The 26630-nt window shown below is 36.8% G+C and overlaps 1 protein-coding gene across 1 annotated transcript; it reads right to left on the reverse strand.

Annotated features, from left to right (window-relative positions):
- On the reverse strand, positions 1-25557 carry LOC121297981 (peroxisome proliferator-activated receptor gamma-like). The gene is made up of 7 exons (XM_041224645.1): positions 25297-25557; positions 8830-9063; positions 8257-8426; positions 6037-6175; positions 4151-4350; positions 2219-2678; positions 1-284 (listed from the first exon to the last, which is right to left on the reverse strand). Exons 1-7 carry the CDS (start codon positions 25343-25345, stop codon positions 37-39), a joined length of 1500 nt encoding a protein of 499 aa, XP_041080579.1. The 5' UTR covers positions 25346-25557; the 3' UTR covers positions 1-36.
- Positions 25558-26630: the final 1073 nt, after the last annotated feature.

Genomic DNA, 26630 nt, shown 5'->3' on the forward strand with positions numbered 1-26630 from the left:
TTTTTGACAGTGGGCGAGGAGACGGAATGCAGTCTTCTAGTACAAGTCCTTGATTATTTCCTGCAGAAGCGGGTGGATGTCCATGTCCAGCTCTGTTTTCTTGAGGAGCTGCAGCAGCTGCACATGTTCTGTTACGACCTGCCGCAGGTCTGTCATTTTCTGGAGCAGTTTGGCAAAGAGCTGGGGGGAGTCTGGGTGGTTCATTTTGAGCTGTAGCTCCAGAGCTTGCAGCATGTTATCCTGTAGGTCCTCGATGGGCTTTACATTCACCAAACCTGGCCGATCTGAGAGACAGAAGAGGGAGAACAATTAAATTAGGAATGATGGACAGACCTTTTAGCTTTCAACTGAAGCAAACTACAAGGGTTTCGATTTCTTCTTTTCAGCTTTCTTAAAGTGGTTAGAAATATATATATATATATATATATATATATATATATATATATATATATATATATATATATATATATATATATTTTTTTTCTTACACAGTTTTACTCATATAGAAAACATTTAAAAGATGACTCAGGTAAGGTTTCAGGTTTACTCAAAAAGTAGAAAAAAGCTGAAAATCAATTATGAAAGCACAAAGTGCCAAATAGTGCTGCTAAATTTGCTACTGCAAATGTTGGTTGAAAAGGTATGCAGCAAATGCACAGTCCAAACATTTGTATTAAGGTTGAGATATGTACAAATAATAGAACAAATAACAGTGAATCATTTACAAGATAAGATAATACAGTAATTATCACAAGTCAGATAAACATTATCTTGATCACCACATTAATGGGTATTGCATTTTCCAATGCTGCCAGAGAGAGACAAACACAAACACACACTCCTTCAGTGGCAGTCACGAAAACCCTTTCAAGTTTAATGTTAATGTTTAACAGGCCTTTGTGTAATGGCTGTTTTCTTTCAGACAGTGGACCTGGTTCAAGGACAAAATAAATGTCACAACAAAACGCATCACTCACCACCAATAAATGTAACTTGTTGACTAACTTTTCGGTAAATAGCAGAAAGGACTGTAGCCCTTTGTTATTTTAATGATTTACCTTTAAACAACATGGTATTTCAGTTCACTATGGTTCAATTTCAATAGCCCCCAAACATTTATTTGTGTGCTTATATTTCATATCAAATGTACTGCAGGGTTGAACATTTTTAGTAAATGGAAACTACAAGAAGCTGAGAGATGACAACTCAGATATGTTTGTGTATTACACTCATCTCTGTAACAGAACCAGTTAGGGTTAAACTGCGGTAACAAAAAAAAAGAAAAAAAAAAAGAGTTGACCAATCAAGACGGGCTTAACTCCATCTAACGAGGAACTGGGGAAACATTTCCAGCCTGTTGACTCTCTTCACCATGGGTCAAAGACTTGGTGAGGGATGGATTTTGAAACCCCCACTGTTCTACTGTGCACTTCTTATACACAGCCAAGCTACAGTAAAGTCACATGTCTTGATGATTTGCTGTAATAAGGGGATTGTAAACATACAACAATGGGTTTTGCCCTGTCCCCCCCACCCCCCTTAACAAGCAGGGCCCTGTTCTACCCTTCCACAGATACTCATAAAATTAAATTCTAAAAACATCAAAATAAATCCTTACAACTGAGGTGCACTCAATTCTGTAAGTTCACATCCTGGCATGTTAAAGCTGAAGAGCAGATCTTACATTTTGTTGAGTATTTTGAAGCACCAATTATTTATGTTTGATACAGCACTGTTGGTTTACAGTAGCATGAATGGGTACTTTTTGTTTGCATTCTCAGCTACTGTCCCCTCTACTGTTAATAAGAATAAGAGCAGCAGCCATGATAGTTGATAAGCATGTCTTAGCTTCACAGCATTTTAGGTTGACTAAAGAATGGGTCACTATTGCGGGACATTTAGGAGAGATACCTAGAGGATCCTTCGAATGACATGTAAAACCAAGGTCCTATTGTCAGTGACTCTGCAGCAGCAGTTGTTGATGCATAGTTCAACCCCTAGTCTCTGTAAGTTGCTTTGGATAAAACCATCTGCTAAATGACCAATTGATAATAAGTTATTAGTGATCCACTATAACGTTCTTGGGTGTTATACAGTATGAAGCTTACCCAATATGAAAAATTATAACATGTTTATGCCACCAATTAGAATCACTAAGATTAAAGGCTTCCCCCAGCTTCTTCCTTCTTAGAAAGCAGCACGGGGAAGCAGTCCTCACCTCCACTGAGAATGATGACAGAGATGAACACTGCTAGGTCGCTGTCGTCCAGCTCCAAGGCGTTGAACTTCACAGAGAAGTCAAACTTGGGCTCCATCAGCTCACAGAAGGGCTTGCGTAGACTCTTGAGGAACTCTCGGGTCATGAAGCCCTGTCCGCAGGAGACCAGGGCCCCGTCCTTGTTCAGGAGAGAGGCCAGCATGCTGAAGATCACCTCGTGGACGCCGTACTTGAGGAGAGTCACCTGGTCGTTGAGATCCAGGTTGAGGAAGCCCGGGATGCTCTTGGCAAACTCAGTGATTTCCCGGACTGCCTCTACGGAGCGGAACTGACAGCTTTGGAAAAGCCGGATCTCCATGTCCTTGTTCTGTTGCTGCCCCTGATCTGGAACAGGAGGCTGCTTGAAGCTGATGTAATGCTCTCCAGCCTTCAAAGAGTTCATATCGTGAATCACAAAAGGCTGTAAAAAGAGATTGGAGACACGTCAGTATACAAAGTAACACATTACAGCTGTCAGTACAATGCCTATCCACATAGCCATTTGTCTATTTTATTACAAGTTCAAAGTTACATTTGTGGTAGTACTATATAAACAATGCAGAAAATAGAATCAATTTTAGTCAAATGTAAGACTAGCCCATTTAAAGAGCTAGAACAAATCAACTCCATAGAAATCTCCACTGGCAAAAACCAGTTTTGACATAAAACATCATGGAAAGAATATTAACAATAATAAAGTAAATTAAAAACTATCAAATTTGTCATATTTTAAAAACAATGCTGTTGCTTTTTTTTCCCCCTTCGTAACTATTTTGGCATTAAAAGCAGTCCTTAAAACAAACAGCTGCTCAGTCTCATCCACCCCATATCGTTAATCCAAGTAGTCAAAACAAGCTTAAATAAAGGCTATTCAACAGCCTTGGCTGAATCTCTTCTCAGTAATACACTAAGTCATGTGTTATCATTAACTGCATGGAATGAGCTGTTACAATAATATGAAGTGTCTTCTTTAGAGGACTGGTTACCCCTCTTCAACACCAATCAGTGTCTTCAATTTGAAGGTGCAGTTTAGTACAAGGTTATGTGTAAACGACGCTGTGTTTTAAAATCTAAACTAGATTTATCAAGGGGGTTATCGTCCAAGTACTTTCTCTGAATGCTTGAAGTCTCATTAGGGTTTGCTATGAGCAACACCGGACCAAAAGTGTCTTATCAGCTCCTGACTACAGAAAAAAAATATGTATTACTATACTTTAGAGGCTTGAGAAATGTAACACAATTTTTTTTTTTTCAGGGAATCCGGGATTCTGGGTCTTTAAATTCAACTGTTTTCAATTTGTTTTTTAATTTAAAAGAAAAAAGAAGAAAGTAAGGTATTACCAATGCAGGAATTGCTATATTTCTGCTTCTACATCAAAAGCGAATTCAATGAGTACCTTTTTAGTCCATTGCATTGTTGTATTTGAATCTGAACCAAACGTCTCCTTTATAATGTATGTTATGGTAATACAGTAAAATAAGGAGATGTTTAACATGCTGCCCATCCTACTGGAACACTATCATTCACACAGTCCAGACAAAATATCTAAACCGCAACAAAGAATAGCTTAATGTTTGCATAAGACAAGCAACATCTCATTCAGCCAATCAGAAGACAGGGTTTCTAGGTTGTGTGGCACGGCAGTATTGGTAACCATGCCATTTTCTCATGAATGATGACACTGTGATACCAGACACATGCACTAGACACATGGACCTTTCTTTTCAGTGATTTACAACATGAACTTTAGCTCATCTCAGTCCACATTTACCATCCAATCCCATTACAAAGCTCAGCTCATAAAACGTGTAGCGAATTGCAGGCCAGATCTTGATTGTGAGTCGTGAGGTACTCTGAGGGAGGTACTCTGAGGGAGCTGCAGCGATACTCACGGCTTTATCTCCTGTCTTTCCCGTCAAGATGGCCCTCGCCTTGGCTTTGGTGAGAGGAAAGGACTTGAAATATGAGTCATACAAGTGCTTGGCAAGGACTCTGAGATCAGCAGACTCGGGATTCATCTGGTCAATATCGCTGGAGATCTCTGCCAAAAGCTTCTCTTTTTCAGCCTGGGGCATTCGGCCAAATCGTATGGCTAGGGAGAAACATACATCAATTCGACTTCTATGTCATTTTCAATTGATTTAAAAGCAGACAACGGATGTATTTATTTTTTTGCTACTGCTAAAAATAGCACCCAAATTGAGATAATGCACTACCTGTCGCTGTTTCCATTGCACTCTTGCTAGTATTATAATATATAAGGGAAAGCAAATGACATACTGCCATAGCCTACACTCTATTTCTGAAGTGCTTGGTAGTACTTGAGAAATGTGTTTTCCACTGCCATTGGACTGTTTCTTACGCTTTTCTAATACGTTTGTCACGTTTTAAACAACTTAACCTTTCAAAACTGTATTAGTCATTCTAGGGAGGTACCACATGCAAGCCCTGAATCTATTTGTCACTTGAGGTTTCAGCTGAGATTTTGATTCTGTTACATAAGGTTAACAAAACAATGCCACATCTGTATTCCACTTAGTGATGATGCGTGTATTCTGTTTTGTTTATTTATATATAAAAAGGACCAAACATTGGTATCTTTACACTGTCTATGAAGACAGTTCCCATTCTTCAATGGATAAAACTTAACCATTCCCTAAAATCATTCTAGATTCTCCTTTTAGCACGGGGATTCACTTTGTGCAATGGTCTAATTACATACTCCACACATAATAACATACTTGCACCTTTCTTAAACTTTTGCAGCTCATTCTAATCAAAGCAACATGTGTGGTCCCTGGCAGCTCTCAGATGATATTTTAGGTTCAACAAAATCTCTGCTTTATCATGGGAAGAGAACCTGACCACTGACTTTGCTTTGCATCACAGAGAATCTGTTACTGTTATTATCACGAGAAAAGTGTCTCAACAAACACATAAGCTTGCACTCCTTTTTCAGATTTCGTGTAAGCTGAACATTTATCACTGTCTGATAAGTCACACTGACAAAACTAAGGAGTGCCTTTCTCATTCATGCGATTCTTTAAAGCATTTGTTACATTTGAAAGCTACAGTACAAACAGTGAGAAACATAATGGGGAAACATATTTATCATGTTAGTAATTGACAGGGCACTCCAGCACACGGGGGAGGGGAATTGGGAGAAAGCAATTAAGCTAATATTTAATTCAGAGGATTTTTTATTTTTTTTTAAACTTGTTGAATACTGTTTTATATTCACATAAACTTGAACTCTTTTAGCACTAACTTTAAAAACAATAAGCCTACTATAACTAATTCATCTTTTCAGTCATATAGGGGCGTAGCTGAGTGGGACCAGTTAGCTGCTGTGTTGACGGGAGTTATTTTCTTCCTAGTCTGCACCAGCAGCCTGTCATTTATTCTTCTCAAGACCTCTGTAGAGGTCTGCAGTGTTGAACTACTTAGAAACAACCAGCTTCTGACTCAACCTGACACAAATGCCACTTTTTACCTTTGCTCTATTACCAAGCACTGATATATAAATTAAGACCTGCACCTTCTGTTTTCGGGAGACTGGCACACCAATTCTGCTGTAATCAGCCACACAGGAAACAACATTAGCTTTTATGAGAATGCGATCACTTACATATGTGACATTCAAAGGTGTGAAAAGAAAATTGCAAGTGGGCACACCTACATTCTCTAGGACATGAGGTGACAGAGCAGCCGGGCTGCAAAAACATTTTGTTTTGTGTAGTTTGCTTGAGCCCCCTTCCACCGACACTTCTATGCCTACCGTTGTGCGACATGCCCACCATGAGACACTTCTGGAACCTGCAGTACTGACATTTGTTTCTGCTCTTCTTGTGAACGCGACAGTTTAGGTCACATCTGTCATATACCAACTTCAACCTGATTGTTCTGCGGAAGAAGCCCTGTTAACAACAAGAGAAAAAAAAAAAAGGTTTTAGGAATTGGTCCATATTAAATGCTCTTAAGACAATGGGGTCGATATTCCGCTAAGGGACAAATGACCCACATTTACTATGGATTAGTCAATTTCAGACACGTCAGTAACATACGTTACATATGCTATAGATAAAGTAACACACAAAGCACCTGTAGTAAATATTAGAAAAATAAAGTACAGCTGTATTACGTTAACTGCATTTTGCTGTGCATACATAATTGAAAAGCTTGTTATCAATGGGTTTACAAAAAGAAAGCATGTTATTTAATTATGCATGCTATGAGAGACAACATAAAACACTCCTGATATCTGTGCCCCTATGTGTTTACTTCATAAATCTTCCACATGCATGTTACTAAGCAATGATATCCATACTGAGGAGGAGACTCATACAGATGGAGAGATGTGGGGTGTGGATTATCACCCCACCAACCATTTATTCTCACTTCATATTCTGGTTGTGAAACCCAAACAGCAAAAGCCTATCTCTGCAAAGTCATTTGGAAACGCTCCGATCGCTTGTGGTTAAGGTGACAGACTATCTTTTTTTTTTTGTTGCTATTGTTTCAAGTTTCCAAAAGAAGAACTTGTTCGCATTTTTTTTTATTAATTTTTTTTTTTTATCATACATTTTCCACCTTGGTCAAACTTGAGGGCTGGGCAAGTTCTTAAAGTCCACAGCTCACATTTCTGACAGGTATATAGTGTTTGCAGTAGAATAGCACTCAGAAATTCTTAAGTTAAGGAGTTTACATTAACCCATTGCTCCACTCCCCCCATTCTAGGACTCATGAATCTAGAAAAAGCTGGAGAAAACAAATAGGTTTGTAATTTTGATTTAAAAAGAGGAAGTGTCTCATTGTTTCCTATTTCTCCAGTCAGTGAGTTCCAGGGAGGTGCCTTTTGGGTGAACACACAGCCACTAGAAGTGACACACTTATTCACAGGAACAGACAGAAAACTGCCATCTAAGGATTTCAATGAAAATGGGATCAGCAGTTCTAATACATTTTGTGGCCCCAGGTTTTATAAGAGGAGGATCTTGCAGTCAATGCGAGAGTGAACTGAAAACCAGGGTAACGGTACTACAGGGTTTAAAAATGCAGTCATCAAAAAGACAGCACGAAGCAGACTACTTTTTTCAGGATCCAACCACAAAAACACTTTTTTTTTACTGCATTCAATTGCAGATAGTTTTCAGACAACCAGGAGGTTAGAGATTCTTGCCCATGACTAGAGGAGTATGTAAGGCACAAAATGTAAAATGAATAAACAAGGCCAAAAAAGTTTGAAACACAGTCTTTTGGCACGTCACTTTTCAAGTGTTTTGAAATCAGCTCATTAAGAACCAAATTGGATAAACATAAGGGACTTTCTTGTTATCCAAGACAAGTAAGATTACAAATATGTTCCACTGGAAATGTCCAGAAAGGACTCTTTCAGGACAAGAAAAACAATGTGTATCCATGGAGAGATTTTTTTCCTGATCATGTTACTACTGTGCAGTAAAAGATAAATATTCAACAGATGCTCTTTATTACCGGTGTGACTAGATTTAGACAATAAAGATTAGCTGGTTTTGATTAAGTAGACAGGAGGGCTCTATAGAATATTTCACAAGTAATATGAATTACCTTGATACTTCTTCCCAAAGGTACAAAAGTCTGATTCATAAAAGCCACCAGTGCATTGATAAAAAAAATAAAAAAAAAACAACTGGAAGGCCCCACCTTGGAATGAAACTGTTTAAAAATGGCCAATCCATACAGTATTCCAGCAATTTTACCAGAATGAACAGAGATCTATTTCACAACACATCTCATGTGAAGAGGGACCCAAAGGTCAGAGACAGTGGGAATGTTTGAATGCATCCCAATATATTTGAATAATAATGGCAATAACTGTGATTCTGCTGGCATTCACATGGATTTTAACCCATTAATATATATATTTTTTACTATATATTCATTATTTTTAGTAACTCTGATGATAACATTTATGATTACCCAACACATTAAATGAGAATCTGCAATATTGAAGCCATACCTTGCATCCTTCACATGCATGGACTCCGTAGTGAAATCCTGAGGCCTTGTCCGCACAGACTCTGCACTCTACGGACAGTGTGGAGTTCAAAGGGTCCTCATGCAGTTTTGTAAATGGAAAGCTTTTGTCTGAGTACTGAGGTGGAGATGGTGGTTCAAGTTTTATCGTGCCTGGATAGAAAAATAAGAAAAAAGGTAGTGACTTTTACTCACAGTAGTTAACAAAACCTTAAAAACAATGCCATCTTCACAAAACAATTCTTGCACAAAAATACCAATATCCTGGTTTTATAAATACACTAATACAGCATATGCATGCAGTATGACTCATACAGGATCTGTTAATTGTCCTCTAATTTTGTGGAAAGATAATGTGGAAAATTCAATAAATAAATAAATAAACTACTTGGTCATGTGTAGATTAATTGATTTTGACAGGGATCTGATAGAAAATTGTTCAAAACAACAGTTAATCACCCCAATCCAAAGAAACTACTGGATATTGATCACACTACTCTTAACATGATGGCTGAGACAATTCTTGAAGCTTATATATGAAAAAATAGTGGCATACTTGTATGATGGTATTCTTGTAATTTAAAATCGTATTTGCAGTCTAGCTCTGTCAGGTCGGCTCTCTCGGGCGGGCTGAAGTCGTAAGACCGGTTGGAAATGCCGGAATAATCCACTGTCGTGTAGGGCTTGATGTCAAAAGAGTGGGAGTGGTCATCCAGCTCTGCCATATCCACTGGATTCAGCCCAAAGCTCACTTGCCACATTGGCAGCTGTGTATCTACCATGGCTGTTCCTGGAAACAAAGGACAAAACAAAAAAATAATAACTATGATGCACTGGAGAACATCACACCATTGAAGTTACTGCACAGATGGTTGTATTTATCAAGAAAGAGCAACCTCAAGGTTATAAGTCATGGTGCACAGCAAGGATAGCCAGGACTTTGGGAGATTTGCCAAAAAACAAACTGCATTGTGTAAGCTTGAGTTTGTGCCAAACTAGATTACTTACAGAATGTATAGTTTGTCTTACTGCAATGTATATGAAATCTGTGTATTAGTTTGCAGTGCATACTCCTGAACTCTTAAAGGGCTAGTATAGTCTGTGTTGGTTGCAACTGGAGGGTTGTATTATTTTTTGGTTATCGTAGTTTTGAAATAGAAACTTTTTACAACTATTATAATTTAGAAAAAGTAGTGATGGCACAATGATTGTACAATGTGCTGCATAATCAAATCAAAGCTTAAAAAAAGTACAAATAGGTTACTACTGACCCTTGACAGCTCCTATGTGGTGGTTGCTAAAACTGTACTTTCTGGAAAAAACAGCTAGCTACCCATTGCAAAAATGACATCAGCTCCAGCAATCTTTTGTTAACACAAATTGATACTAGTTAGGAAATATTATATGATTTATAGTTCACTTTTATGTACCCTGCATATTACAAAACAGCATGTGCAACTTTATTAGGACCTAGTAGCAAACAAATGGGTACACCGCAAGAGAATATGGTGTGCCACATGCCCCACTGTGAAATATACTCTGCAGGTCTCGCAGAAGTTATAGCTGCTAATTAGTTTACTTGTGAAATGGGTACTTGGATGAGGGAATCCAAACAAAAAAGGACTAACAGTGAATTACGCAGCAATGAGAAACCCAGTTTTAACCAAAGGTGTAGTGTAGTGTAGTGGGGGCTGCATGTGTAACATACTGGTTTTCCAGCACTGGTTGAGCAGGACAGACAATATTATCTTTTTCTTGACCTCAATTGAAAATTGGTTTGTCCTAGATTGCATAATAAGGCCATCGCATCACCTATATATGTCCATCTGTGTTACAATTGCATATGTTTTATGATACATATTGTGTGACGGGGTACACCTGCCCCTATGTTGATTTGTTTTATTTATTGTGAATTATTATTGCTATTATTTAAATGCATTTTGTATTATTGTTGATGTGGTTTACACATGCAGAATGTTGCCGTCTTCAAATTGGTTAATTGTTTACCAACTTGAGGACGGCTACCTGTATAAAAAGTGTAGCAGCTGATCGCAGCGAGAGTGAAAGAGGGTTAAGAGGGAGCAAGAGAGATCCATCACAAAGTAATAAACAATTGCTATCCGGCTGGCTACATTCTGGACGACATTTGTGTGTTTTCCATGGTCTGTTTGCTTGTTTGGCCATCGTGCCTTTTTGTTTGAGCATTTTTGCTTGTGTGCTCATGTTATTGTTGGTTATTTATTTAATAAATGTGAGCCCATTGGCGAATCACCCCACAGTAGTTTGCCTGTGAAGTTCCTGGTCTGACGTCACCACCAAGCCACCCTGCCACAATATGTATAACCGTTTTAAATAGGTTGTATCAACCTACTATGTTCATTTGTAACCTTTTTTCCCAGCCATTGACAAACAAGATCTTTCTGTTTATTAGGTTCTTCCAGTTCAAACAAACTGCTGTGATTGGCCTAGATCCCTCTTTGTTATTTTTCATGGTGCATTCCTATGGATTCATGCTTGGAAATAACAGCACAACTATCTTTATCTTGTGTATAACAACACCCTCATTTAAGACCATTATCACAGTAAGACCACATTTTTCCTTTGTGTTGAAATGTCTGTACTTCAAAATATGATTGATATTGGTACACTGATGATGCTAAAGAGCCAGACTGGCACCCTTTCTATTGGCTTGTAAATCACTTCCTGTCTGTCTCTACAGTTTCCTGTTGCTGAACAGGAATAAAGACACAAAAAGAAGTGGGAACCTACATTGGCACCCCCCTCACCCCCACCCATTCATTAAGTTAACTGACAAGTTTAAACCTCTTCCAATACTGCACAAAGGTAACACACATTATTCAATGGTCTCCTTAATTAGATTTAAGCAACATCTTGAATATCAATCTGAATGTTAATTACCAATATAAACAGTGCCATATAGGAATGAGAATTGTAAACAGGGCCGTTTACCCGTAACATACAAAACTACACTGAAGCCCTTCGGAAAATAAAAAGCCCAGTCCACAAATGAACAGAAAACTATTAAATCCCTGATGCGATTTTTTCAGGGTGAGGACACAATCAAACAGTTTCGAGGCAGAGTTGTGTGAAGCAAAGCCTGAATAAAAACGTTCTTATTCGGCAGGATATGCAAAATTCAAAAGGAGCTGCTAGGCTGGGAGTTCCTGATTCATTCATATGGGCCTTGTAGAAAAAACAAGGAAGTAGAAAGAGATACATATCGGTATGAAATCTATTTACGGTTCACCTATTCTGTGAACCCGCAAGCAGGATTTGCACTTCAGCAACCTTGATACACTCACCTGACCTCATCCTGGAGTATTTATATTATGCAAGGCCATCTGTGAGATTGAGAAGAGATAACCCTGGTATCGCACTGGCTCCTTTGCCAGGACTGAGTTCATAACCAGTATAAAATGATGCAAGCCTAACCATGCTTGGTCAATGGGTTTGTTTTTTTTTTTGCTTCATTATATCTGTAATATATTGATTCCCTTTTAAAGTAGTGTTTTATTGGTTGTCAAAGCCTGTGTTTTCCTATTGTACAAAGTGTTCTATGCTTATTTCAGTGGGCCACACAACAAAAGAGAGTGTGTTAAATATATCTGTTGGGCCTATCAATAACATTCCCCAATAGAAAACAATGAATAGAAAACAATGACAAAATTGTAAATTGTAATTGTAAATGGCAACAGTGTAAATTCTATAACAATTTACTCTCTATAGAATATAAAAGAAGAATTTTGAAACTTTGAAAGGATAGTTGTTGCAGTTTTACTTAATGTATTTACTATCATCAAAATATACTCTGTAAGAAAATGCTAATGATAATTCAGCAATAACAATTTAATGGGTAAAACTACCTAATCCTCATCATCCTATTGGGTCAATAGCTGTTCTGCTTGCATTCTGTGTCCACTGTTGAAAACGATGGATTCAGTATCTGGAATTATACTAACGCACTTGGACAGCAGTTTATTTAATCACCACACCCCAGTGATGGAGAAAACACTTGTCTTATGCTGAGATTTACTCGCTACTTTCTTTTTGGCAGACCGGTCTAGATGACATTCTTCATTGAGATGAAAACCCTCTCTTTATCAAGTGGCTAAGCACAGACAGATGCAGCACCAGACAACACTATGTCATTGAGCAGGATATGGCCCTGACCTGGGGAGAATGGAATGGGGAACTGGAACTCTGCTGTTTAGGGGTGTAACCCAGTCCACATGCCTACTCTGTCATGGAAAGTTCATGTTACATGTAAGCAGGGAAAGTCAGCAATGCCAAACTAGTAGCGTTTAGAAGTGAATGGAGGAGACTTCAATTCTCTATATGCCTTGTACCACACAAAGTCATCCTATGAGCTTGTTGGCAGACTATTGTAATTTTCAAGCAATATTAGCCAACTTATCTGATTGTATTACTGACCCTAAGATTAAATTATAAAAAGATATAGTGGCTTTTCACAAGTCACAAATATAACAATTTTAATGGTAACTCTGCTCTTTTTTAACCCAGCTGTTTTCAGTTGGCACTTTACCAACACCTCGTTAGAATACAGGCACAACAATTAAAATAATCAACCCAAGGGAAAGTTTATTTTAAAGAACAACAATACTGTACAACAACATTTAACAACCTCACCTTTGCCAAAACTGCCACCTGCTAATTAAACCTTAAAAAATGCATTACCTAGAGCATTTTGTTATTGCCATGTACTTTCTATTTAAAATGTTTTTCCTCTTCCACCAATTTAATGCAAGACAGCAAACTTCCTCTGTAACCCATTCGATATCATACCAAAAATCCTGAAGGACATTTTTACAAAGGAAAGCAGTGACCAGTGCACTATATATAGTACGAGCTGAAGGCTCAGTAGATTTCCGGACCATCGATTTCCATTTTGCAATCAGGAAAATGGGCTCCTTGAGGAAGACCTTTGCTCTGTTTGGCTGAAGCCAGGGGCTAGTGGTGCCAAAGTATTAGTGTGGGAGCAAGCCTCCCCCAGCCGCACCACCAGCTGAATCAGACTCTAATGACTTGTTTTTCAAAGGCACACTCCCTGATCAGATGATGAAACATTTTAACAACTCTATTTCTTAACTGCTTCACTTCCACGAGACATATGCTGTTCTTTTGTGAGAATTATGCAATTCTGAATCACGCAATCATGCCTGCACGCATTACTATAATAATAATAATAATAATAATAATAATAATAATAATAATAATAATAATAAAGTTTTTCCCATGTAGTTGGATGTAGAACAAAAAATAGGCAATTGTCGTATAATTTAAAATATAACAATATACAACTTTGAAGATAAATATAGAGGTGAGCCAATTTAACATGTATTTGGTTTCTCATTTGCATCTTTTAAAAACTAAATTCCAAGTTAGTAGCCCTCTGAATGCAGTTGGTTTTGGTGCTGTACATAAAAGAGAAAATTGTCTCTGGTAATGCGATCAATAATGTGCTGATAAAATACCATTATGACCACACTTAAACTTTTTAGTGTTAATTAACATGCACAGTCAGCACAGCTAAAAAATGGCATTCATAATTTATGTATTTATGTTTGTATGCAATTTTCTCCAAAGGAATAATCTTGCAGCATGTTTATATTTATATTTCCTCATATGTCTAAATCTTCTGCCAGAAAGCCACAGACACTGGAAACTAATCCTTCAATTTCAAATCACCACGTGATTTATTAAAAAATAATGCAATCATTCATTTGCATGATTTTGTTTCCCCTATTGGTGTTTTCCAATTCTATTTCCTAATGAAAATGAACTCACAAAAGTGAAGGACAGACCCAGTGGGAGGATGACAAATAGTCTACTAAAATCAGAAATGTGCTTTGAATGAACTATTGTACAGTCAAACTATGTATTGTATATTCAGTAACTCATTTACTGTATATAGGACAGCTAAGTAAACTGCTAATAATTATTATAATATTTAAGATGTGGCAAGTCTGTCTTGTAATCAGATAAAAACAACCTCTGTGATGTTTTACAAATTAATGCAATAGCTTAGTCTGAGATTAGTTCTAATCAGGGTCTTTAAAACCTATGTATAATGTACCAGTTTGTCTTTTGGCACCCAAGCAACCACATAATTGTTCAGAGCACACAGGAAACTTAAAAAACAAAGCACTAAACATTGGCATCGCCGAGCGAGATAGAGAGAAAAACGTTCATATTGTCAAACAGAAAATGCTTGAAAAACAACGGAAGGCAGCTTTAAATAGTGATGCTAGAGTATGTTTGATTGTTTCTTGTTTATAGTTTTGTTAGTCAGAAGAGTTAATTCAATATGTTTATTTGCAGTTAAATGTATGTTTAGTAATTATAGTAATTAGAGATGCAATGTACTGTTTTACCATCTTTGTAACATCTCACATATTCAATTTAACACCACTGAAGAACATAGGAACATGAAATTTACAAATTAGAAGAGGCCATTCGGCTCTTTCTGATGACTCTGCCTCAACAACATGAACAGGTTATTACTATTCCTAGTTATTATTAGTCATTCATAATTACATAGTAATTACAATGTTAAGAAATGATTAATTGGAGATTGCAAACATAAAACCTAAATGCTGTGTGTCCACATTAAGGCAACATTATTTATTTTTTTTGTTGTTGTCCAGCAAGTTACATTTTCAAGCTGTTTCAAAACTGCTTGTTACTTGAACAGGCACCAGAAAAAAGTTGCCTGAAAGATTCTTTATGTTCCACAGCAACACATCCACCCAGAGTCTAGTCTGTCTAAAATAGCACATTAATTTATTAAAAATGATGACACGGGTATGGAAACCCTTATGAATCACCTCAATCTCAAATGTGCATCACACAGCTTTACATCCATTATCACAGTGGCAAAGCTTAACGAGTAAGTAGCGGGGTTCTGAAAGATATGGCGCTACACACCCCAGCTCTTTTCAAAATGTCCACTCTAGTGCACTGAGGGTTTAAGATCTGTCCTCTAAATCACTGCATGCAGAAGGCGTTAAACATAACAACAATTCTCTGGCTCTTCTATCCTTACGCTACCAGCGCACTACAGCGGCTATCTTGAAAAGAGCTTTGAAACACGTTTAAAAGTTCTAAGTGTAAAAAGTTGTCAGGATGTTAATGAAAAGAAAAGTTTCAGGAACGTGATTTAAACTATCGTAGCAACCCTAAATTTTTCAGAACCCCGCTACTTACTAGATTAGATAACACAAATTGCCACTAAATCCATTTACTGCAGACATTTTAAGCAGCATTAATATCAGGTAAACATAGAATACTTTCAAGTCTGTTACTGGCTTACAAAATAGCTGGATAATTTAAAAAAGAAAGAAAGAAAGAAAGAAAGAAAGAAAGAAAGAAAGAAAGAAAGAAAGAAAGAAACTCATCACAGTAACCAGAAACAATGACACTATTTTCTTTGCTAGGCCATGTAAGATTCATTTTCTTTATACAATAAAATCTAGGTAAATAATAATAATATTTGCAAAAATTGAGACAAGTTTGCTGTGTGAAGTTACTGTACTTGTAGTATTACAGTATATAATTGGACGTTTGCAAAAGCATTTATTAGCCGTTCTTACCCTCTGATTGTCAGTCTCTTCCCACCCCTAACATTCAGTAATAAATGCCTCTGCCACTGTCAGCACAAGGGGGAAACACAAGTGTAACCTGCCTAACCACATTTACTGACAACCTTTCGTGCAACTGGATCTTTAAATAGGGACATACAACTTGCTACAGCATAAAATCAGTCAACGTTTCTACTCCTAAGACCTGCCCCTCCTTAGCTCTCTTACATACCCAATCACCAATATAAAAAAATCAAATGTAACTGTGTTGGATGCACTGTACTGCTGGAAACCAGTTATAAAGTGCATGTTAATATCGTAACAGTACATAAAAAAGTAAAGTAACAAATGTTTATAACAAACGTACAGTAACAAATGTTTTCAATTATTATAACTGCTTGCAAAAAAGTCAAGGTTGTTTTACTGTCACAGTCAACAATACATTTTTGATGCTATATGTGAATCCAGTTAATCTGCCCCAAAGCAAATCAAATAAGCATTTATTTGTTTTGCAAAAAAGCTTCAGCAGCAGATGTTATTGATGTTAAACTTGCAAAATATCTGTGTGGCTAGACTAGCAACCTAATAAACGCACACTGCTAAAATACTTGAAATCTTAAAGAGAACTTAGGGGTGATATTAAAGCATTTTTAAAGAAAGCTTTGGCAAGAGATATAACAGTGTTGGTGTGGCTAGACTGTTGAAAAAATCTACACCACAAAAATATTTTACATTTTCACAAGAACTTCAGGGTAATGTGAAAGAGGATACAGACATGTATCCCCCCTGGACCCCTGGCTACGGCCATTCAATTTCATCATTTTTAAAACACGTTTAAAAATCTGAGGTTTTTTTTTTTTCTCTACATTAAAGTCACATTAATTAAACAGTCATTTCCATAAGCACACAAGTGTTATTCTAATCTCCACTGACACAGTCACATGATTGGCTGCAGGTGGTCCCACATGACAAATATTTCCTGTAATGTACAGCAGTCAGCACACATAGAGTAGAAGAATGGTTGAATACTGTTCTGATGAAATCACAAAACATTTGTCTGTAGTTTTACTGGACATTCTCCTGCACTGTAGTCAAGGATTGCATCATGGGAAAAATTAAACTGCAGCAACGGATATCGCAAGTACTGTTTCATGCTGTAGACAGCAGTGTGCTGGTACTGCATGTCACATGCATTGAATCCCATTTTAAGCACTGTAGGTTTACCGTTTCAAGTCTTTTTCTGCTCTTCCAGGTTAATCGGTTACAATGCATAAAATGCTTGTTTCCATGGCTTTCGGTGCAGAAGCAGGTAATGTTACCAGTCATACAACTAAACTTCCCTGTTTCACATCACATACCTATTTATGACTGCCTGAACCAGGATTTTTTTAATCTAGGCACAATCCTTCATTAACTTCCCCATTTCACTTCATTAAACAAGAATTATATCTAATCATAAATAAGGTCTAAAACAAAACAAGCACCAAGCATTCATATTTCTATAAAAAATGTGGTTCTTAACTAAGCCAACCTGTTAATAAGGTCACAGTTTTTTTTTTTTTTTTTTTTTTTTTTTTTTTTATGGGTCACGCTTTGTTGAAGTTAGAAAATTTTTTTAGGCAAGTTCAAAGAAATGTCATTTTGCATAGTTACCGCGACAATGCAAATCTGTTTCCACTCAGAAGGGTATAACTGTCAGGAAGTGGGTAAAAAACTAAATAACTTTTTAAAATCTAGGAAGCTAAATAGTTTTAGTCCCGTAGCCTCACTTTGATTTAGGCTTTATCTAACGTTTACACATTGCACGGTTTCATGCAAGAACTGCAATGTATCCACTTTGCTTTTGAGTTTTTTTTCCTCTCCAACATGATCTGAAAGCCCAGAGCTCAGACTGACAAACCTCAAAGCCGGAAACGAGGGTTCAAGAGATGAATTTGTGAACTCCTGACCCTGGCAGTGGTCCCACTGCATCACAACCAATCAAACACATATTCTGTGGTGTGCCCAGCTGCATCATTATTGCAACCTTTCCAAATCAACCACTCTGGTTAAAGAAAAGAAGTCATCAAACGTGTTGTTTATGTAAACATGTAGGATGGAAAACAAGGTATTAACTTCAAACCAGGACCTCAATAGTATACTCCAAAGTATGTGTTTTGAGTATAGTAACAGCTATGAAACACAGTGAAATACAGTATGGTTTTCAAGTTGGAGGCAACCTTCATTTTTACAATATTGAACAGCTTCTTCAGACAGGCTAGCCTCCCTGTACTGGGTTCATAATTCTTGATTTCCTCTGGAACTTGGTCGTTGTAGTCTAATGACAACATGACCTCATTAGCTGTGTAACTTCAAATGTCAAGTTTCACTATGAATTATAGAAATTAGTTACATACTAATTGCACAATAATAACGATCAAGATGTTACTGTAAGACTAATTCATTAGAGCGTGTGTTGTACCAAAACTGATACAATGAAGCTTTTTTAACAACAGTATTTAATTGAAATTACATAGCAACGAAAGTCCTTGTGTATCGTTATTTCAATGGTGTATAAATACATATTTCATGTTTTTTCAACTTTATCTAGATCAGAAAAGATTACAGATGGCTACACCCAAAATACATAAGCAGAAAAACAAATTAATATAAATAAGGACTGCTTTGTAATGTGTTTAATTAAAGTGTTTTTATATTTGTTTTAACAACTGCAATAAAAGCTAACATCCGGAAACACGACAAGTATCAGCACTCATCGTTTCTCGACTCTTAGGTTCCTTTATGTCTGGCAAGGCGTTCTTTAGAATGTAACTCTAATTTGCCCAACAAGAGGGAACTAAAACGCTCATTTTCTGATTTTGACACAGCATAACCCCAGAAACACTGCAGACAGCTAAGAATCATATGCCTCCTGTGTGGCATATTGGTGACTTCCTGTTGCTTCACTATGACTTGAAACCATTCAGTTGTACTTCTCTTGATGAGCCTGTAGATATTATAGTTTGGTGACATCAATACCCTGCAGTAGTCTGGAGCTTGATACTGATAGTTTCAGAACTGAAGTGTAAAGCTTGATTACAAACAGTATCTGTGTATTTTCTCACCCTGAAAATGCTGTGCAAGAGTTCAACGAAAAGAGAGAAGATAAGAGCTGTGCGTCAAAAGGTGTTGTTTTTTAAGAGACAATTTAATTACAAAAAAATTACTTGAATTCCTTCTTAACGAACAACACCCACTTAATACAGTTTTTTATGACTTTAATTTTTAATTCATTAAATAAATAATAATAATAATAATAATAATAATAATAATAATAATACCCTATGCATCCATATTAAAGCCTAATCCTTAGTTCCACGTGGACTGCATTGATATTACACATAATAAGAGGTTGCAGCAAAATCCAACCAGAATATTGTTTAAACAATAAAAATAAAAAAAAAACATTAAAACAAAAAAAAAATCGTTGTTTAAACAATAAAAAAAAAAAAAAACATTAAAACAAAAAAAAAATCGTATAAATGTTTTTTTACTAAGTAGCACTAATTACATTGTAGTTACACACATACTATTTTATTTGACTTTTATCTGGTAAGACTCTTGGTAATTATCCAGTAACTGTAAATTCATATGCTAGTACCATGCAAATAAGGGCACCAAAAAGAAAGTGCTCCTGACATTTGAATTCATGTTTTGATGTGGCTCTGGTAGATCATGGCTCAACATAGTACAACCTTCCTTACAACGAACGGTTCCTACAAAATGACATCATTAAAAACCTCCCTAGATATACCTCATGGAGATAGACTGCAATAAACTCAATGTTGTAAGAGGGACATGGACATGAATACACAAGATCATTATTATGACTAAAAGTAGAATAACTTTACAGCAACCAGATGGTTTAAGTATAGTACTCCCCCATAGGTATGAGTAGACTCCTTTGACTTTACTACCACAAGGATGTAACCACACAAATCTATATTTATAGATGTTATTCTTTACTAAGGAGGACTCCTGGGATACCAAAGAGCCTATTGGAAATAATTCAATAACACATTGTTGGCAAGTGGAAAGCATCCCAAGATCGTTATTGTGCAGCTCCATGGGAATTTAGGTTTGCACAATATTTTAAGTGCAACCTTTTCCCTAATTTCTTTTTTTAGAAATGATTTAAAGGCTTGATTACTCTGCTGGGAGTGGCTGTGTTTCCTTTACATGTGAGAAAATATCAATAGCAGTCAAGGGCCTTACACTCCTCTCAGTGATGCAACTGGCACTGAGACCTGCAGGACCACGCCACAGCATTCCTCGAGGTTTAAGGAAAGACATGTGCCATATGAAAGCTATGCACAGGAACAGAATATATACCCGTATTGAAAGATTCATTTTTGACTGCACGGATTGCAGTCTGCTTTTCTGCCTGTTAATCCCTACTCGAAGGCTATCATCTTACAGTGTTTCATGCCTTTGCTATGTTCTGCTGCCTATTGTCTCGAGAGGCTGAACAGGGAGAACTGCCCACTCATTTGTCACATTTAAAACATGGCTCAGTTAAGTTGAAAGATATGGCTGTGGTGAACTAAGGTAAGCCTTGCCAGCACTGCATTTTGAAAGCCTGGCTTTTGAAAACCACACAACAGTGCAACCCACGAATCCAACACCTACTATTACATGTGAGGTAATGCTTTATGAAACGCCAGTTCACACAAAGAAGATTCTAGTAAGAAGAGTTATAATAAGCAGTATAGAGAAATCCACAGCATATCAGCAATACGCTAACTTAACCCATCGAGCACCACATGAGGACAATGGCACTTAATGGGTTAAAGAAGACCCCTTTAAAAGTTGACGTCCATAATGGCTCTATTTACAACTATATAGAGGTATCATGCTATGATAGCAGATACCATTTCTGATAAAAATCCCTTTGACATTGTCATTTTTTATTTTGACATGGGTTTACTGGAAACTGCCGTCCCAGTAGTGACTCCAGGTTATCATGAAATAGCCCTTCTTCCATACTCATGTGTGTTCTAGTTTGTATCTTAGAGTGCACAAACCTGGAGACTGGTATGAACATGGTTCTATCAAATAATCATTTATTTTGTAAAAATAGCACCACTCTACACCTTAAAACTATTCTCCATTCATTACATAAACCGTACCATATGCTTTAATGTACTTTACTCTTAACATTGTTCTGGTTGATGTTAACTGTTTGAAAAACTCCTGTCTTGAAATTCCCTTCAACTACAAAGCAAATTTAAAACAGTTCCATCACCATTAGCCACATAACTCAAGCCAGTTAACAATATTCATTACATCAAACTTTTCCCTCTTTGCAGTGAAAAGGTTTATTATGAATAGAAATAATGATAGTTATATACTATAATATATTGTTTATAAAAATATATGCTAACTACCATGCAAGATTCACATATGGGCTGAGTTTTACTGGGGAATTATCGCCTTGAGAGCCCAGGGTAGTTTACAATAATGAAGCCAAAGGCTTCATAAGATCTTTTTTTAAATTTTTTTTATTAAAACACTTTAATAAAAAAAAAGAAAAAAAAAAAGGATTTGGCAGTGAAACCCATGCAGTAGTTTGTTAAGGCTGCCCTCAGTGTATTATTCAATGTTCTCCAATGCCAGCTGTCTTGCTTGTAGGATTATGTTTTTGTAACCACTGCAGTGTTCTTGGAGTCGTTTTCGTGTATAAGAGGGTTTAATTCCTCTCCCGAGAGATATCTAAATCTTTTTGAAACCCAGAATTCAAACATTCTGGAAAATGCATTAGGAAAGGTGGTGGTGGGGGAGTTGCCAGCAGAGGAGTGTAGTGTGAGGACCTATCTATTGGAGCCACTGCTTTCACTGATATGCAACTGCAACCAATCACATTACACCAGTAAATTACAGGTTTAATTAATACATTGACAAGGGTGTTACCAAAAATCTCAAATTCTGAAGTGAATTACATGTAATACCTACAGGAAGAACGACAAAGAATAATGCAGATAGTAGCGGGCCAACAGTGAACTCACTCAAGCAGAATGAGCGGTCAAGAAACTGATTCAACGCAACAAGGTGTTTAAATTATTCTGGATGGATATGTAACCATAGCTTAATGATTTAATACTGGCTGATTCCTACAGGGAAATAGGTTGTTTGGAGTCTGTCATCCAGAATGTCCCACGAAATTAGCACTTTTGTGAATATTCATATAGGAAGTTACAGCCACCCCTTCTCTTATAAATCCTGAGGAGACTCTAATTTCTAACAGCAGTGCACAGGCATTCCTGCTATTTCTAAAGGGGATACAAATCTGTTTTCAATCAACAGTTAAAATATATCATAGTAACTTGTAGAATATTTAGATGAGTTAGACAAATTGTCTCTATCCTCAGTACAATGCTAAATCCAATGAGCAAACTCTTATACCAGTTATCAAGCTCCCTTCATTTAGAATAGCTTGTCCCTTTACAATAGAGATGTGTCTTCTTTAAACGTAAATGAATGTTCTTTACAGAAATTGCTTCCCCAATACAGAGTGTGATCGTGGGCGGCTGCCTTTGTCTTTCAGAAGCCTGCAGCCAGATTAAACAATACAGAAGCAGATTTAAAACAAAGCCATGGGACTGATTCAAGGCTATAAGGTTATTTGTTTTATAAAGTAATACACACCTGAACATTCAGTCTCCATTTCTACTAACAGGAGGCTTTGCTCCTTGCAGGTAACCCACATTATTGACTGAGGGTGGTTCAGAAACTTGTGTGTGAGCTCAAACATAGTGTGAGAAGGACTCAGAGGCCCCTTTAATCAGATCCTGAGCTGGGATTTGCTTCTGCAGACACACCTTCTGTTTATTGCTGCATTTATAGTTATAGTTCGCAGAAGCATATCTCTACTTTGTGAAACAGACTACTTAAAGAACACTGGTTAAACAAATATTGCACTGTTTGACATACACTTCACAACATAATTTTTTATATATATATACGCAGTATCTGTGTATTTTCTCAGTGATGCAACTGAACTAAGCAAAAATAACTATAGAGAAACGCACATACTAGGATATTAAACAGGTAGGAAATGAATTTGAATGGAAATATAAATGGTCTAAAGTACCCCTTTAATCAAGTTCACAATCACATCTTGTCATTTTAAAACCATGAGAAAGACAGGATGGATGGCAGCATGCAGTCTAAATCCCATGACCAACCCTGAATAAGAAGCTTCTTGCCAAGTGGAGCAGAGATTTTCAACAAATCCTACAGAAAAACATAAAGTACAGCTCAGAATCTAGTAGCACATGACACTGCAAAACAGGGTCACGTTCAAAAATTATCAAGAAAATGGGAATTACGCAAATCCACTGAAAGCACTGAAAATAGAACTTGTAAAAATAGCGTCATACATATCCATGACGGGAAGTCATAATGCAGAGAATGTCTTACTTCTTAGTAATACAGGCTTCTTGTTTATTCCATTACTTCTGTTTTTAACATAGCAGAATCACCAATTTCCCAAACATCACAATGCGTGTTTTAATGTTTTAAACACATCAGCAAAACTTTAAAAGACGTACTGAAGAGGCTCAAAGGGTTACAGTCAACCCTGCACTATTTAGAGGGGAACGGCTCATTTGTCAAAGCCATGGGAGCAATAGTTGTGTTGCCCTTACAAAGTTAAGTGAGTATCCAGAGGCACCAGTATCAGTTGTACTGTCAAAATCAAACAGCATACCGTGTTCTCTAAAGTACTTGGGGGGATTTCATAAAGAAGGTTTAAAATAGTTATAAATAGCCTGATTTAAGCCCCCTTTTTAAGGGTCTTCTATTCTAAAATAAATGAATTTATTTTACTACATAAATGAATTTACTGTCGATGAGTTAAATCTGTAGTACTCTGATAGACTTTTGTTTTATTCAAAAGTTCATTACAGTATTTGTTTATTTATATTACACTATAGTTTGATAATTTTATGAAAGAAAACTGACACAGAGTAGAAAGTGATTTAAAAATCTATCCTGTTTTTTTTCTGGCAGCAGGAGATAGATATCAACTCAACTTGAACTGGGAATCTGACAGTATAACTTTGCAAATACATAGTGGAAGAATTCGCCCAGACGCTCTAATGGACGATGTTCTGACAGTCCAGTGTGAAGGTTGTTAGAGACAGGTTTTAAACCTTTGGCAGAGGAGCTCCTATTTGAATTATTTAAACATGTCTGCAGCAGTTTGATCTGCGGCTGGTCGCATCAGTTTCTGGGTGGGAAGTGCTGTGTTGGCACTGCAAACCATTTGCTGCTTATCTGGTCCAACGATTCAGGTTTACTTCTAAAATGCATTCAAATTAGGAGGGGAACATCCTGGAGTTCTGTCACTTTCTCCAGAACCACAGTTCCCAGCTGACATTCCTCTCCATATAAATATGTAAGACCTGAATACAGAGCCATCTCATTCCAAAATGACTGACCCACCTGATCTATAAGCGTCACCGGAAAGTGGAAAGTCAATATTACTGATTTTCATTCTTTGCAGTTATTTGTGATTTGTTTTGTAATTTGGATCTGAGGACTAAGAATAGCAGTAGACTGCCTCGAACAGATTTAACACATTGAAACTGCATTCTCAGGGCAGAGTCATCAAACTTGAATATTACAAAGGCACCTGCTTTAACTACACAATAAAACTTTGTTTCTGTTTTAAATTCAGGTTTAAAATGATCAGACACTGCTTGCTCTGAAAGTCTGGGGCAAAAAATTTAACAACTATAAAAATCTGGCAAAGGGTTAAATCAGCACAGCCGTCTATGCTTAAAGTACTATAAAAATGCATAGTCACTGCTGTGTAGCACTTTCTAATTAACCATTGCATAACACCAGTAGATTTCCAAGCCCATGGTGTACTACTCTTGTAAACACTCTCAGAACAAATACATTGAATTAGCATGTACAATACATTCAGGTGGGAGTCTATTAATAACTATGTAAGATGTAAGTAGTAAGCTTTAATTTTATTTATTTTATAATGACTACACACATCAGAAAGAAAGAAAAAAACCCTGCAGATTGGTACAGCTAGCTTTCTAGGGTCCTTAATGTGTTTGCTTTCTATATATTACATGCATACATACACAAGTTAATGCATTTAACTGGTATACAGGCTTACACTCAAAGCTGCATAATCAAGTCAGCAGTTATTCTACCTATTACAAATGAATACATCATGAATTGCTAGAGTAAAAGTTTTAACAATTGTTGTGCACGATATCACTTACGAAGATTAAACAAACAAACAACAACAACAACAACAACAACAACAACAACAACAACAACAACAATAATAATAATAATAATAATAATAATAATAAATAATAATAATAATAATAATAACTTACCGGTTAATGAAAGATATGGATTGCTGACAGTGTAATGACAATGCTGCATGTGTTGATTCTACCTTGCACAAACATACACTGAGTTCTATGATAAAATCACAATCTGTCAAACTGTCATTTCCTGAGACACCACTAAGACGGACTGTTGGTGGAAGCACACCAGGTAATGCAGTGATAACACCAAGCTAAACCTGAATACCAAGAACTTTTACACTTAATATCAGGTCACTAGTTTTTTTTTTTTTTTTTTTTTTAAAAAGGGTACTAACCTGCCCTTGTGTTTAAATGTGGGTTTAAAAGTATTTCACTTCCTCCTTCAAAAGCAGTCAGTTCTTTTCATTCTAAGTTTTTTCAGAAGCGCAAACCAGCACGCGTGTTCTGAGGGTTTTTTTTTTCGTTTTCTTTCTTTCTAAGTGTCACTCACGGTTGGTTGCACAAGTGACGGTTATGGTAACTAAGCGAGGAGCAGCGACGGTAGGTGACTGAGCTGAAGTTGTGCAGCGCTAATTAGTAGCCGATTGACAGAGAGGCCGCTGGACGTGTCAAAGTCCTGAAGTTTTTTCCTCAGTTTCTCCTCCCGAGAGGAGTGTTGTCAGGATCACATGCAACTCGGTATCACATGGCAACAACAAACTGCGGAAACACGAAGTTTTATCAAGCGCAGAGAAAGGTATAATCTCGTTCTTCCAACAACTTTGTCCATTTTGAAAAATAAATAAATACATTGCCAATAAATTAGATACGTAAAGGATACATAAAGTTAAATTTCAAATGACCTACTACGTGACAGATTAAGATATAGTTGTACATATATACAACAACATAGTATCTAATGTTTTACAAGTTCAACTTTTTTGCTAGTTTAGTAGTTTATTGTAGAAGCATGTTTAGCTATGGAATAAATAAACAGCAAGCTGAACTAATAATAAAAATCACTGTAACCATCATCATCATCGTTATAATGTAACCTTTTCAACAAACGCTTCTATATATTGTGCCATTTGTAACGCTAAATGCTCAGCATGTTAAAATGATATTGCTAACACATGCAATTTGCCTGTTGTTTCACACTCTGAAATACAATGGGGGATGATGTGCGGGCAATTGGAAGATGAATTCTTCTGTTTAAATGTTTAGTGTTGAAAAAGGGGCCACGCTGTACAAATGCCCACTTTGTGGACAGCGGCAATGGTGCTGGAATACCAAAGAACAGCAGCAATGGAGAAGGGCTTTTATAAACAGTAAACATGAAATCAAGCAATCAGACCTGGAAGAATAATGTAGGAAAGGCTTTGTTCTGTTGTATGATAAAAAACAAAACCAAAACAAAAAAC

This window comes from Polyodon spathula, chromosome 23 (assembly GCF_017654505.1).
Source record: "Polyodon spathula isolate WHYD16114869_AA chromosome 23, ASM1765450v1, whole genome shotgun sequence".
NCBI lineage: Eukaryota > Metazoa > Chordata > Actinopteri > Acipenseriformes > Polyodontidae > Polyodon > Polyodon spathula.

Excerpts from the sequence above, each read along its gene's own strand:
- LOC121297981 (XM_041224645.1), bottom strand. The coding sequence starts at position 25,345 with ATGCAGCATTGTCATTACACTGTCAGCAATCCATATCTTTCATTAACC. Across the intron at positions 6,176-8,256 it reads ATGCATGTGAAGGATGCAAG|GGCTTCTTCCGCAGAACAAT; the intron begins GTATGGCTTCAA and ends TGTTGTTAACAG. Across the intron at positions 285-2,218 it reads TGTCATCATTCTCAGTGGAG|ATCGGCCAGGTTTGGTGAAT; the intron begins GTGAGGACTGCT and ends TCTGTCTCTCAG.